This window comes from Macrobrachium rosenbergii, chromosome 48 (assembly GCF_040412425.1).
Source record: "Macrobrachium rosenbergii isolate ZJJX-2024 chromosome 48, ASM4041242v1, whole genome shotgun sequence".
In the NCBI taxonomy this organism is placed as follows: Eukaryota; Metazoa; Arthropoda; class Malacostraca; order Decapoda; family Palaemonidae; genus Macrobrachium; species Macrobrachium rosenbergii.
Genome location: NC_089788.1, coordinates 70,519,790 through 70,535,437, shown reverse-complemented (window position 1 = coordinate 70,535,437; position 15,648 = coordinate 70,519,790). Strand labels below are relative to the sequence as shown.

Below are 15,648 nucleotides of genomic sequence, written 5' to 3'. Positions count from 1 at the left end.
CTTAGCAGTATTAAACTACTGTATAATAATACTACTAGAGGTGAGACTATGGTGTCTGTCTGGAATAAGATGTATGTAGTTCATAGTGTAAAATAATCCATAGTATCAGGTCTGACTCATTCACTGGCTAGGATGTTGTCACTAATATTACTTGTGGACAAAGAAATGAATCACAAGGAGAAGCATCTAATGCTTGATGCGCAGGAACTCCCTTCCAGTTCAAATACTGGTGAATAGGAACTGAATTCCATTACGACTAACTCATGGCCGGGAACTGCATCCAAATTGAGATGTCCCTTGTAGAATGCAAATTTACAGTTCATAATGGGAACAAACCAATTAAGTTCTAACACCTTTCAGACAAGAAATGGATCCAGTTTTGAATATCGTGGTTCTTAATGCTACCCATCGTCTAAGCAATTGATAGTTAGGCTTCTTTGAGAATCAGGTGTCCTTTATAGACAACTTGGTCCAGGAAGCCAGAAATCAAATACCATGAACCTAGGCAGTCAGCCATTCATTTTTGTTTTTCCTCTAAAAATCTTTGGATGACACCTTCTAATCAAATCACAATCACACAAGATTCGGACCAAGATTCAGAGTTATAGTCAGTGAATTGGTCAGCAGTAAGACCAGTATTCTTGTGGTTTAGGCAGTGATTACTTTTTTCTGTTACATACTTCGTGATGGGTTCTATTTGAACAATGCTGAAGGAAATCCCCATCAAAAATAGAGATCATGTTGTGCTGTTATCTGGTGCAGGTGGAACATAAAAGCAAAGAGAAGTAACTATTGGCATCTATATACAAATGAAATCAGGCCTGTGTCCTTGTTGAAGCGTGGGGAAGTGAACACAACACTCTTAAATGTGCTGTGTAGCTATAATAATACTACCATAGTTAAATGCAGGAATCTTAAATGATAATCAGAACATTTCCCAGTTCAACTGAACACATGATTTTCGTAAAGCTGCCTTGTGATTTTGGTTCCTTTAGTTTATTGTCACAATTATTTTCCATTGAAGCTTCTTTTTGTCTTAACTGTTTGTCAAGGGTATCATATTTTCAGACACAAGCAAAGTAGAGCTAAACTTCATGTGGTTGTTGATCTTTGTACAGTACTTGAAATGGACTAGCATGTGTTTCATGAGGTAGTTTTGGTTTCAAAAATTTGAGAGCAGTATGTTTTGGCCAAAGTACTTTTAAATTAATAATGGGTGGTTATACCTCCATTTCTTGCTTATCATTATTTTTTGGGGATTATAGTGCAAATATACAAACTGTAAATCTAAAACCAAGAAGCTATACAGAAGAAACTTCCCATGGGACATATCTTTTTTTTTTTTTTTTTTTTTTGAATTAGATGGTTTTTTGTTTTTATTGCATTGTTATTAACGGCATTCCAATTAAACGTACAGGTGTTTGATTTACTTTTTAACTGTTTGTTATAAGGATAGTGTTAGTAAAATTTATGATAACCATTATTATCAAGAAATTAAGTGTACTTGGACTTCAGTTCCTATTACAGAACTCATTGTCACTCTTTTTCACCCCAGTGACAAACTTAGATACTGCAAAGAAATGTTTCTAACTAGAGAATCATTTTATATGTTGATCTGTCAAAACATCTTAGTAGTATAGTCAAAGAACGCTGCAATGTAACAGGGAGGAGCACACAGTTGACCTTTTTACCCCATAACTTACTTTTATGCTTGAAGTCAGAATCCTAAATTCTCAACCTAGTTTTTTGACGAGAGGTTTAAGTTTTGAAGTTTTGATATATTTCAGGATAAACTGATGTCAGATGCCCCCATGGGATCAATTGAAAATTTGGAGAGTGTGAATGCCAGTGTTTTGATCTCAGAAAATGGCACCTCTTTGGCTCCCGACAGTGACGCACAGGGGAACATGGTGAGTGCACCTGCACCTGATCACTCACACCTCCAAAAAGAAATAGCATATCCCATGAAAATATTAACAGTACACCTCCAAAAAGAAATAGCTTAGCCCATAAAAATGTAGACAGTACACCTCCCAAAAGAAATATCCCACGAGAAATGAACAGTATGCAACAGACGGATGAAACACTTATATACAGATCACAGCATTTTGAATTCAACACCCATCAACACCACAGCAGTATCCAGTAGTAAACTGACATTGAAATTAACCATTTTAAAGTTATTCTTTAAACATCATTGCCACGAAACACTTGCCCTGTTAAATCACTTGAAAGTCCCTACTACAAACTTTAAAATACAGTCCGAAATGGAAGGTACACTAAGACTGGTCCTTTGTGAATCCTCCAGCGAAAGCTTCCCTAACTCTTCTCGTTCATGCACATGCCTCCTTTTCTGATTGGGTATTGGAAATGAGTTGTGTTGGAATGTATATACATATATATGTGTGTGATTCATCCTAACTTTTTGAATTAGTTTTAGTTATCCTACTAAATACGTATTTTACATACTGCTTTAACTTCCGGTGGTGGTTTTCCTTTCCCACTAATGGTGAGGCTAGGAATGCTCTTTTATGGCTGGCACTAATTATGCAGCTGGCTTTTTGGAAGTGTTATAGTTTGTTGCTGAGGAAGTGCTACTTCTATGCCACTATATAATTTTACAACTGTAATCACTTCATAAATACCACAATTCAGAATTTTTGATAAAAGAAATTTAATCATTAAAAGTTCAGTATGAAATAAATTATATAGTTATTGAAGATGTCCAGGAATTCATGAAACATGTTTTAATTCTGCATTTTATTTCTGCAGGTTCAAGCTCGTGTCATGTGTGCTCTTAATTTATTTGTGTGTACTGTGTTCCTGTAAATTGTTTCCTTTGTAGCATTAACTGTGTCTAAAATGTTTAGTTATTATATGTCCTTTACTGTAAAACCTCTCTGGAGACTGTGGCAACTAATCCTGCATAAAAGTCGAGGTGCATACGACAGTACAAATCGTTCTTTTACTGAGGCTTGAACTGTCAAGTTATGATATACAGTACCAGTTTAGCTAGCAACAGATTTGTCTGAATTACTAGCATTTGTTCTTCATTTAATTTCCTTCCTGCCTTTTGAGTTGTACCTGTGTAGGAATTTAATATTTTGTGATTATGTGTTTTGTCCCCTTCACTACAGCTTTTATCTAACCTTACTTTTTCATTTGTGTACAGTTATTTTAATTGCTGACCATGTTTTCAATTCCTATCATTTAATCAGTTCATAACTTGTCTTATGCTTGCATGTTTGTTTTAGTTTACAAATGAAGAAAACATACTCAGCATTATTGCATTGAATTTAGCTCTTTTCCTTTTCATATACTGTACCTTTTGTTGTGTAAGTACTGTATATGGTTCAGCTGATGTGACCGTGGTTTAAATGGAAAGACTTTCAATAAATATATTTGTCTTTCTTTAAGAAAGCACCCCACGGCATTAATGCTTAGGAAATATATCAGACTTTGGGAACAGTCTTTGTTGAAGGATCTTTGCTTTTGTCAGTGGACTTGGAGAGTATCATGAACTTTTGGATGTGGTTTAGTGTACCAAGAGCTGTTCATAGATTTGTCTCCTCTTCAAACCAGAATAGAAGGTGAGAAGTTAAATCCCTGATGAGTCCCATGATGCCACAGGCTCTTATCCATCCTGTTGTTGCAGGATTTCATAGAGGAAGATGAGGATCATGCTCTTTTGCGATTCATTACCTAAAATGGTAGAAGCTACTAAATGAGAGTATTTGAGCATTTTCTGTAAATGAGTTGCAAAACTGATCTGTTTAAGACTTCCTGTATTAAAAAGTACTATATAAAGGGTCCTTTTAAAAACACTGTTTCAGGGCTCAAGGGTGTGATCTTGATATCCAACTCTGTAACTCTCTTCTGTTGCACCTGGAGTGTCCTCACCATGGGGAAAATTGAAGTTCTTTACCTCACACAGACTGATGGAAGATAGCTTGTAAAACCTCTTAAAGGATTTACCATCATCTTTGGATATGGATGAACTGAATCCCCCTCTGTTTGCCAAAGGAGATTGCCTCTTCCAAGAGGATTGGAAGTCTTGGCTGTGTGCTTGGAGGTTTATACTCCACCTTCTCATGTGTGCAGGCCTATACTACCTGTAGCCAGTGCTACCATTGGTGTTGAGAACTTTCACATGGAGAGTGCTGTTTCAGTGGATGTTCCACTAGTGATCGTTTGGACATTAGTGTGTACCTGGCGTATGTGATACAGTATTTCCTAAGGGAGGAACTGAAGTTAATTAGAATCCCCCATTATCTACAAGAATTTCACGTACCAGTAGCACTCGAGCAGGCATTCAGTCTCAAAGTCTACTCTCTTATGCTTCTGCCTGGAAGCTGAAGAACAAGCTTTATGGTTGAATAAAATTGTTAGACTGTAATCCTGTATCCAAATTCTGCAGTGCAATGACAGCTGTTGGCAAAGGAATGTTTTGCACCTCCTGTACTCCTTGCTTTTCATGGGAGTCACTCCTACAGAATTCTTTGTTTGAATATGATGTTTTTAAAGCTGTGCTGTATCTTTTCCAAAGTTGAAGTCTGTTCTCAACTTTCCAGAGTACAGAGTGATTTCGCGTAGTAGCATGTCCAATTTACAGGTGATTTTCAAAAGTAAGTGGATGAACTGTTCACTTAGTCTGTTAGTGTGAAAATTGAGTTGCAAGCTTCAAAGGAATTTGCTATGACAATAGTAGAAGAAGGAAGAGTTTTATCCACAGTCACAAGACCACCGAAAGTGGAGGGGTTTTAGTATTGCAAGATTAGGCTACATCTTGTACCTATCATCAACACCTGAAACTTTCTCAAGTTTGAAGGACCTGAAACTTTACCTGAACAAGAAGAAACGGTTGACAGGGTTGCTGCCAAGGAAGCTGGCTTTACATTACCAGAGACTTTCAGGGACATATATAGTAGTCCTTACCATTGGTGATGTAGGTGGTGAGACTGCCTTTGATACTCTAAAGGTTTTGCTTCTATATCCATATCTGAATTGAACCTGAGTGGGAGACTAATATAATAAGATTTGCAGTGCTTGGTCCTATATGGCATAGGACGGATTTCTGTACTCATACCACTAAAGCCAAATCTTCCAGAGAAGGTAGTTCCTCCTAAAGAAAGGAATGGGGCTACAAATCTCACTTTCAAAAGGAGAATCCACATCCTCAGGCAAATGTCTAGAAAGTGTTCCAAACTCTGTCCCTTTTTCCCTTTTGAATATAGCAAATCAAAAATTCTTCAATCTCCCTATCTGGATATCTTAATTGCTAACTTTACATTTAATAATTGAAAACCTCAAGAAGGTAGAGGGGAGATGTTTGAGACATTTCCATCTATGAATGAGAATCTGTCCTTAGAGGAGGATGAACGCTCATTCTGCCTCCCAGACCTAGAGTAAACGTTGTTCATTTGACCAATTTACATTTACTGTATGTCATGTTAGTTCCTTGGACCAAAGCTTCCTTCTACAGGTACCACGCAGAAGATGAGTGTCCATCTTTAAACTGTCTGTGAAATTCTACATTGCTTACTAGCAAGACTAACATTCTGTGTTGTGGTATAATGGCAGTAACTCTAGAACTTTACAAACCTTAGGGAAAGAGAATCTGAATAGTATGAAGCTACGTAACCTGTCTGACCCTATTAAATCTTAATACAATCTTCATAATAACAAGGAATCCTAACAGCACTAGGTACCACTCAATTCATAACAGCTAAATGGTTTAGCCAAATTTCAAGGCTTATAATGCACAAAAGGGAGTAAGTCTCAGGATTACTATAGTCACTTAAAGGCCTAAGCAAAATGTTCCTGATTGCCCAAGAAAAAATAATGACTATAGTATATGTGTTTGAGCTAGCAAGGATAATTAAAAGTGGCACCTTTACTGTCAGTTAAATAAGAATTAGTATAACCTGCATGGACATATTGTTAGTACACCTATTGTTCTGTGTGAGAATTGTATGCTTCAAACACAGAGTATATGAGTTTACTCAAGATGAAGGTTAATGTATTGTTAATAAGAATGACAAGCATGCTTCTCTTCAGTTGTACCTTCATTCTTTTTAAAAGACTATCAAGTTATTGTGAGCTGAAAGTAACTATTATTCATAACTTGAAGAGGTACCACAGTTTTTTGTTGTATGTTGTGAAAATATATGTTGCATGTTTTTGATGTCCATAAATTGCTAAGGTAACTTAAATATGTTTAGTGTCTCATTCCAGATAGTGGAACAATATTCTGCTGAAATTTCAGTAATATTGTTAAGGTATAAAATAAAAACGTGATTGAGTGCAGATTTCACATTCAATTAGTGATAATTCTCATCATTTACGCCTGAATTTAATGAAACCTGTTTTGGTTAGTTTGAACAGGTCATCTCGCAGAAGAATTTGGTAATAAGTGTTATATTGTCTTCATTTTTAATTTAATTAAACTTCTTAAGTTCCGTCATTAATTGTTTCCACTCTAAACATCATGTAGCAACATTTAAGAATACTTTCACATTTTGAGCATCAAACTTTACCAAAGGACAAGGCAGAGAAGAGTATAGGGAGGTCTAGAAAGAGAGGAGGGTTAAGGCAAAGGCATAGAACAACCAGATGTGAAAGAAATTGAACCAGTTATGACACATAAGATGGGAAAAAGTTTGTGGTCTTAAAATGAATGAAAAGAAACATAAAAGATGTGGAAGGGCCAAAGTATTGTATGTAAAAGTTGAAACTGGAGAAATTACAGGTGAATTAAGAGAATAATAGCGCCATGGAGGCAAAACTGTACTTGAAGAATTTACTAAATGAAGAGAACTGGTTTGAATGGGAAGTAGCATATATGACAGATTGACCGATGGAGAATAGGTTAAGTGGTGTTATCCAAGACCGTTGGGAATACAGTAACTGAAGAATTAACCAGACTATGGTACTAAAGTAGAAAGAAACAGAAGGGACCAGACAATGAGTGAAATAGTTTAACAGTAGTAATAGCAAAAGATATTCATCGTCGTCATAAAAAATTTTGTCAGTTTCCAGTTGGGTTCTTTGCACTCTTGTGCACAAGCGATTAATTTCACATTTAGTCCAGCAAAGGGAAAAAGTGTTGTAAACAAACAGTGATGACGATTAATTCCTCGTGCTTCTCAAGTTAAAATTGTAAAACTAATGCAAAATTAAGCAAAATAACAATGTGAAAAGAATAAAGGAAGGAAATGCATTGAACATGATTTGAAAATTCCATACAGGAGTCCCGGGAGACTGATCATGAAAAATGTGAACATTTAGTATTTGTCAGTACAGCTTTGTGCTAGGGACACTTACCAAAGAGGCAAACTGAAACGCAAGGCAACTTCACAAGTGCCATACGAAAAGTAAAAACTTGTAAATTTGTGGTTCTGAAAAGGATTTTGAGAGTTCACCGATATCAGTTAGATGGACATCAAAAAGAGAAAGGTTACAGGAAACCTATTCAGCTAGTAATTGCATTGTATAGTGACACTAAATCTAGAGTCAGTCAGTTGTAAGGATCATCACTGAGCTTTTTTTTATATCATTATAGTGTAGTGTCATAGTAGTGGAGGAGTCTACAAAGAAGTAGAGAAAGGATCTGATGTTAGTTATTGCCACTCTTGGTTTGTAAACTTTCTTCTCTCCCAGATCTTAACTGAATTCCCAGATCTTAACTGAATTCTTTCCCACTTCCAGATTGATCATTTGATTTGTCTGTATAAAGTTAATGATTAATTATCATCACTTCCATTGACACGTTATTTTCTCGTCAGTTTTTCTCCATTGTTGTTTAGGCTTAAGGTTATGTTGTGCTTGTGTTATTAGGCATCAGCTTTTGATGAAAAACTCAGTGCTCCAGTCCAGTGCTGCCATGTAACTTGCGTTCTTCCACTGTACTTCATATCCAATTTTAAGAACAACTAAAATTGTATCTCGTTGCTAGTCTTGTTTAACCCTGCTTATTCTCTAGCTATGCAGACTAGGGACTGGCTTAATAAGTGTAATTGTCTCAATGACCTTTAAATTTTAGGGGCTTTCAAACAGCAGGAGTTAAAATTTCTGAGTTAAAATTTGTAGGAATAGGAACATTTGGAAGAAAGGAAAAAGTATATTTCAATAATTCTCACTTCGTTTCCTTAAATAAACCTATTCCGTGTGTAGTATCTCCATTGTCAGAAACTCAAGGATTTTATTTATTAAGACTCATATCCCTTGCCCCTTCCTGACCCTACTCGAGAAAGATGACTTTTTTCTTTTTCTAGGTAAGATTTGAATCATAGGACACAGACTCCAGAGGTTCATTGGGCTATCCAATCTTACACAGAAGGTTCTGCTGTGTGCAAATAGTAATTTGTTCTCACAAAGTGCATTAAATTTATCTTGAAGAACATGACAAGGTTCCATGAAGAGCAGTCTGTAATTGTCAATCTCACTTTACTGTGAGATAGTGCAAGGAATGTGAATGAATCATTTTAGCTTGAAGTTGTTACTCTGACTTCGTGAAACTAGTGGTCCTAATTAAATGTTGCAGTATTCATCCAATGGACTTTTGTTCAGTATTGAAAACATTGTTCAGTACAGTTTTCAGAATGGTTACTATGAATATGTTTCCTCATTGCATTTTTTCTTTAAATGAAAAGGTATACTGTAATGGTTTGTCATAAATGGTAGTTTTTATGCTATGGTAGGGAATATTGTACTGTATTATTAATACTTTTGGCTTTTGTTTATTGAATTGTTTATGCCTAAACAGTGGTCATTAAAGTTGTAGTAGAAAACCATTATTAAATCACAGTATTGACATGAAAAGCAATTGGTAAAAGCAAATTCCCATGTTACATTTTACATAATTTCATTGTACTATTTTAATCATCTCACATTACTTTCAGCCTGAGACAGAATCATATGATATGGAAGAAGAAGGCCATGAGAATGAAGAGGCGACCGAGGAATATGAGGAAGAAAAAGAGATTAAGAAGTTGGCAGAACAACCAACTCTGGTAGAAGAAGAAACTTATTCCAATGAGTCACTGTTGGAGAAAGGTGAAGGCGATGAGTCCAGCAATGTCAATGTCCATGCCACCAATGATTCGTCATCTAGAGATGTACTAATCGTGACGGATGATACTAACAGGAGTCTCGACATCCTGAGAGAGATCTTCAACCTAACATTGGAAGATGATATGACTCTCTACCTGCTCATCGGTGCAGCTGGACTTTTGGTAATTATCATTATAATCTTAATCATTTCAATCATTGTGTACCGGAAGAAGTATCCAGTTCGTTTAGGCCTCGGCAGAAAATTTGACACTTTCCAGAACCCCATATATGAAAAAACAGTCGTTCAGATGCCCATGCAAATTGAAGAAACAGAAGTAGGGAGGAAGAAGAGTGATGCAGAAGAAATCAGTGATTGTACAGTTTTGGAATAACAAGTACTGAAAATAGTTCAGTACATGATGTAAAGTATTGTTATGACTTAACAGTATGTCAGATTTACAGTTGGTAAGAGCTGTAATACATGTACCATATGTGCATTAAAGTATGGTAAAATTCCTTCGGTAATTGGCAACATCTACTTTTTACTTATCTATAATAATGGTAAGAAGTAATCAATTGAATTAGGAATGAAGCTAGCGCAGTATATTGTAATTACTGTTTAAGAGTGGTTGGATTTTTGATACTTCAAAAGTAACAAAAATATTCACATCTTTTTAATTGGATGAAAACTCCGGCTTTTTGTGCATTGCAAGTACATTTTGTGATTTTCCTTCTCTAGTCTCTAGCTAAATAGTTTAAATTCTAGTAAGTCTAAATTTCTATAAGATGACATTTACTGTACATAGAGTACTTTACAGATTAACTAAAATGTAAGAGTACTTTACAGATTAACTAAAATGTAAGCAAAAGGGGATATGCTACATTGCAAGTCCTGGGTACTGTTTTCGTAATTCAGTGTAACATTTTACCTTTATGAACAAGAACTTTTGGAGTTCGTTTGGAAAACGTAAAATTGGGGATAATTCAACTTTCTTCAGAAAATTACATGGAGGAAAAAGTAATGATGAAATGATTAATGTTTAATGTAGAAATATGTAGAGAAAGGCTGTGAATATTAAGTGATTACATTCATCCTTCCTTGAGATCAGTGATTTTTTTTATAACTACAGAAAGTGCTGGAGGCTCATGTTTGTGACCCACTTATGTTTTGTAAAGAATGAAAATATTTACAATTTATACTTGGTATAGAGGAGAGGGCACAGTTTTTCCTCCTCTTTGTTCCAGCTAATGTACTGTACTCATAACACATGGTACTGTATTCCCCCACATTCCTCTGAACTTGTTCACCCTCATGAAAAACATTAACTTGACTGAGAAATACAGTATTTATTGTGCAATGCATAACTCAAGTTTTTATTCAGTATATGGTGTATACAGTGTATATTATACAGCCAGGGAACTGGCCACTGAGTCTGGAAAGAGATCAAGCATTAGTGTGTGCATAGTTCAGCAAAGACAGGTTATTTTTTTTAATTTACCTTTTCAGCTGAAAACATATTCACTCACAGTAACAAGAATGATTAGCGTGTCATCGTAATATTAAAGCTAGGTAAAGACACGTTATTTTTTCAGTTTACCTTTTCAACTAAAAACATATTCACTCACAGTAACAAGAATGAATAAAAGTAGTATCCGCATATTAAAATTGTAGTATTCTTACAGGATTTCTGAGTCCCTAGAAGTATTCATTCACCATATCATTTTACATCTTGGGATATTTCTTTTGTCAAGTTATTTATATTATGGTTTGTTTCAAAAATAATGAAAAGCAACAAAGTAAGCAAGGAGAATGCAGAAGAATGCATTAAAAAGCATTACATGCACCTAGGCAAATGAAATATGACGTCATACATGTTTCAGCTTTATTTTGAAATAATACCACATAACTGTTCAATACTTGACATTTGTCTTCAACGCATTTTATTCTGCAGTCGTAAGAAACTTTTCCTTGTGCAAACCACATGCTTGAGTCCCTTTCCCAAACAGATTCAGTGACTAGAGACTTGTGCTTTTATTCTCTAAAAGTGCTTTCAAGGTCCCAGTTATAATTTTAGAATGGTTGCAATATTACAGATAATTCAGGCATTTTTAAGTGCGCAGAAGGATCTTTTAGGGTCCAGTAATGTGTATCCAAGTGACAGATATCATCGCTGTTGATCTTCTAAATGGTGAAGTAACAGATATAACCATCTACTAAGTGTCATTAACTTAAATGACAGATAGAAGCTAATGTTTTCACAATTTTTGGAAGAGATTAGTAACTTTTTAACTTTCATGGATGGTAGACTTAGAAGTAATTATACAGTAAGAAAACTTAATTATTGCGAACAGAACAACTTTGTATGTTATTGTACTCTGAATACTGATGTAGTTTTAGGATTGATCTGCATTGGTTGGGTGATACTGTAGTGTTCGCAGTTACCAAAGTGAACACCTGCACAAAATTTGTGGATTTACTTTTTTGAACTTAATTTGAAATTGGGGGTAAAAACTGATTCAGTATTAAAAAGGAAAGGAAGGTACTGTAGTTACAGGACTGTATACCCTGTTAGATGTTTACCTCACCTTTAATAACAGTTCATACAGTGATTTTTGCAGTCTCCAGAAGCTTTTCACATTTGATTAGGAGTACAATTGACATCTGGTTTAAAGTTTCCCGATATTTAGCGACCGTGAAAGAACAATGCTCAATCAGTCCCAATTGAGTCGTAAAATTTTTTGTAAGGCGATCCTGTAGCACTATGATTAGTCATAGCCATTGAATTAAAGTAAAAGTAGAATAGACCATCTTTGATCTTGTAGCTATGTAGTCGAATAGATCATTTTTTGTACAAGAATGTGCAGTTTTTTCCAACTGGTTATGTTGATGATAAACTGTCAAAACCATGTTGCTCTCAAAAACGTTCAGCTTGTTTGCAGTTTTTTCCTGGGTTTACTACGTGATGATACTGTGTCTTTGATGAATAGATATTTAAAAGCGTACACAGTAAGTACAAAATAGCTCCCCAAAGTATTCTTGGTTATTGTATTTATCTTTTATTTCTCTCATAAATGCTAAAAAAACTTTTCATTTCAATAGATTATCATAATCAAAATGTCCATCTACCCAAAAAGGATTTAAACTTTTTCATTTTTTATCCAGTCCTGATGACAATAGCATTAAGGTTTTTATTACGTCAGTATTCCTTTAATGGTGTATAAGTAATCCATGCAGCGTATAATTTTTATCGTATTCAGATACATGTAAATGTAGTTTAGCTGTAATACACTTTATATGCAAAGATAGAAGTGTATTGATTTTCAAGTGCTGTACATATTATGTAGCCTAGGAGATAACTTCTAGTATCTTATATAATTTGTCATTTATTACAGAAGTTCTGTGCATTTTTCATTTTCTTAAATGTTAGCTCCTTTGAAGTTGATGTGCATGATACATTAGAATATTTTGGCTTCCCTATTAATTGTTAATTTAGTTTTCTAGGGATCTCTTTAATGTGGTAATGTAATGAACAGCCCTTGTAAGAAAAAGGATATTGCCAGTAGATTTTCAGACTCAAAAAAAGTAGTGCTGTAATCATAAGTGCACTTTTTTAATCTTGTGAATAATAGCGAGCACCCATTACATCTCAATAAATGTAGTAGCAGCACATGATTAAATGAAATGTAGAGTATGGTCATCATTCCAGACATAAGTATTCATACTTGTAAGTGTTATGTAGCTCACATTTATTAAAATGGTTCATTGCTTACACTACATGTGTTGTTGAAATACACTTTATACAGATTTGTAAAGTTTAATGTTACAATATATTTCCAGTAGGTGGATTTACTCTTGGTGGTCATTAGTTGACTAACATATATTATCTTAAACTTGTGTATAGTCTTCAAGAACTTTTTCACTGTACCGAGACCACTCGAGTTTAGAAATCATTTAACTGGTTTGTAGACACCCATCTTATGCAGTGAGCTTCAGAATAAAAACAGATTTAAGGAACTTTGATCAAGCACATGAATATATAAAGTTACTGACATTCCAGATTTTAGAACATGAATAACAAACATTCCAGCTTTAAGTCAAAAGGTACAGCAATATTGATTTCAGCAGAACTATGGAAAATGTTGTGGATGAGTACAGATACAGTGCTATACAGTATCTATTTTTTTTACGTTTATGTATTGGTGCTCTTACAACAAGAACTGGTGCGCTTGCAAAGAGGGTCGGTAGAAGTTAAGGCAGCTACAGCAGCATTGGACATCAGATTTTTTCCTGCTTTTATTCTTATCTGTCATAATCTTAATTTGTGTGGTATTTTACTACTTTCATACAGGTTTAGTTTATAAATGTGAGTGAATTATTTTTGTCTTCTCAGTTATTTTGCATTTTAGAGGGTTACATTTATCTACTTGGACACTTACATATACAGGTGAATTAAGGGTTACATTTATCTACTTGGATACATATACAGGTGAATTAAATAAAATTATGTGCAGGTTATGATATCCACAGACTTGCACAGACATCTCATCTGTGCCATAATTGCTCTGCCTTTTAAGTCATGACGATTTTAAACTACATCATTACCTTTGTAATGAACCTGACTTGGTTCAGCAAGTTCCAAAATTAAAAAAAAGAATTGGACTGGAATGACTGACAGCAGCTGTGACAAACAAAGGAGGAAGGAGCAGAACAAAACCACAAAATATAGCCCTAAGATTAATTTATTATATACAAATGTACAAGTGAGTCAGGTCCAATTACAAACAAATCAAATAAACATTATACATATAATTAACAGTAACAAAGGCAGCCACAGTAAAATCCCAATTAAACAGTTTAAACTCAATAAACAATTCGTAAGCAGCATAACCATAACACAAAAGCAGCATCGTAAATAAAACCACAGCATAAATGCAAAAGCAGTAAAATACATGTTATAGTAAACACAAAACCAGGCAGCATAATACACACAAAAACACAGCATCATAAATAATGAAAAAGCTGTAAAATAAAGATTACAACAATTGCAAAATACAGGCAGCATAATGCATAATACAGTAACAGTAAAATGAATACAAAAAACAGACATCACAGTCACAAACAGACAAACTCCTAAGAGTTGTCGAAAAAGACACAACTGTCACTAAGGATGCGGAAAAACAGACGAACAAGCTTGAGGCATTGAAACAACCACGGTTGCAGAAACAGGAATACATCCACAGATGATCCCGGTCATGTTTTCGAGACATCCAACAACTGCCATTAACAAAGAAGTCACACCAGCAGGCTAAGAGGTCTTCCTCCTCCTGCCAAAGGCAAAAGGTAGATACAACCTGTCGTTCATCCAGTCGACTCCTACAGCTCAGCTGCCAAAAAACTGCTATTCTCTGCTGCTATTCTGAACCAGACATGCTGCTGCCCTGGACCTGACTGACTCTGCAAAAGAGCTGGCGGCAAATGTCGCCTCGCGCTGGCAAAACAAAAACACACCTTGCACCTTGTATTCTAGAAATCTGTATTTCTTTACACACATCGTAACGCATCAGGTGCAATCTTTCGTTTAGAGTTTATAATGAATATGGAGTAGTAAAGTCTAACCCTAGTGTGGATAGCACTAAAATATGTTTCAATATGTATACTGTAAAGTATCTTCCAGCACATATTAAAGAAAAAAAGTAACAGAAATCACATTTAACTTTTAGCAATACTGTACTACAATGCAACTCTCTATTATTCTCTAAAATGAACATCAGTATTTATAATGGTTGCTTGTACACTAAGTAAGACTACAGATACAAGAGTCATGTAACAAAGTATCTTAAATAGTATTTTAGGTTGTTCTATTATCCAATACAAAAATAATTAAAAGCAAAACAAAATGCATACAGTAAAATAGAATGTAAAATAATTTACATTACGATTATTAGAAATTGTAGTTAAGGTCATAATATACTGTATATGCTCTGTGAGTGGGAGATTAACTGTTACTTTGTGAAGGCCATATATGGACATTGATATTTTATTTATGGTAAGAGTTACTGAAAGTAATCTTAGTTTCCATAAGCAGTTACGTGACAAGTAAAAGGCTGGAATTTGGAATAACGAAATATTGTAACAAGTTAAAGCAGTTTAAACCCACTTGGGGTTGGGGCAGTTATCATTTCTAGAAATGATGATGTAACATCTCAGAATTATTTAATGGCCTTCCCTCCTGACCCATTCCTGACTGAAGAGAGTATAGTATGAAACTGATTAGTACTATTAGACACAAGTCTCTCAAATATTTTCAGAATCTTCAGTACAGTATTTTTATTCTGATTTCTTCTAAAATGTGACTCCAAAACTAAGACGCACTTTATGTGTTGGAAAATACATGTTATTATGGGCTCGTAGCTTGGAAGTAATCCTCATGCATTCTCAGGTCTTTGTTTAATTGTCTTTTACAGGAACTTGGTTCGCCTTTTTCGTTTCCCACCATAGGAAAATTATTTAAATTTATGTTGCAATAAATTATGCAGGGTAATGATAACAATTTATGCCAAATTAAAATATATCCACTTGCACAGATGCTCAGTGAA

General features: G+C 34.9%; 1 protein-coding gene across 11 annotated transcripts in view; it reads left to right on the top strand.

The window, feature by feature from the left end:
• Positions 1 to 15,648, top strand: part of LOC136831517 (uncharacterized) — a 46,021-nt gene that overhangs the window by 24,269 nt on the left and 6,104 nt on the right. For 4 of the 11 annotated variants that reach the window (XM_067092079.1, XM_067092080.1, XM_067092081.1 and 1 more), the window contains exons 4-5: positions 1,788 to 1,910; positions 8,901 to 9,233. In XM_067092079.1, coding sequence (XP_066948180.1) covers positions 1,788 to 1,910; positions 8,901 to 9,233 — 456 coding nt within the window. Of the gene's footprint in view, positions 1 to 1,787; positions 1,911 to 8,900; positions 14,129 to 15,648 lie in introns of those variants that run through there. The other 7 variants (XM_067092073.1, XM_067092072.1, XM_067092075.1 and 4 more) reach the window with 3 other exon arrangements.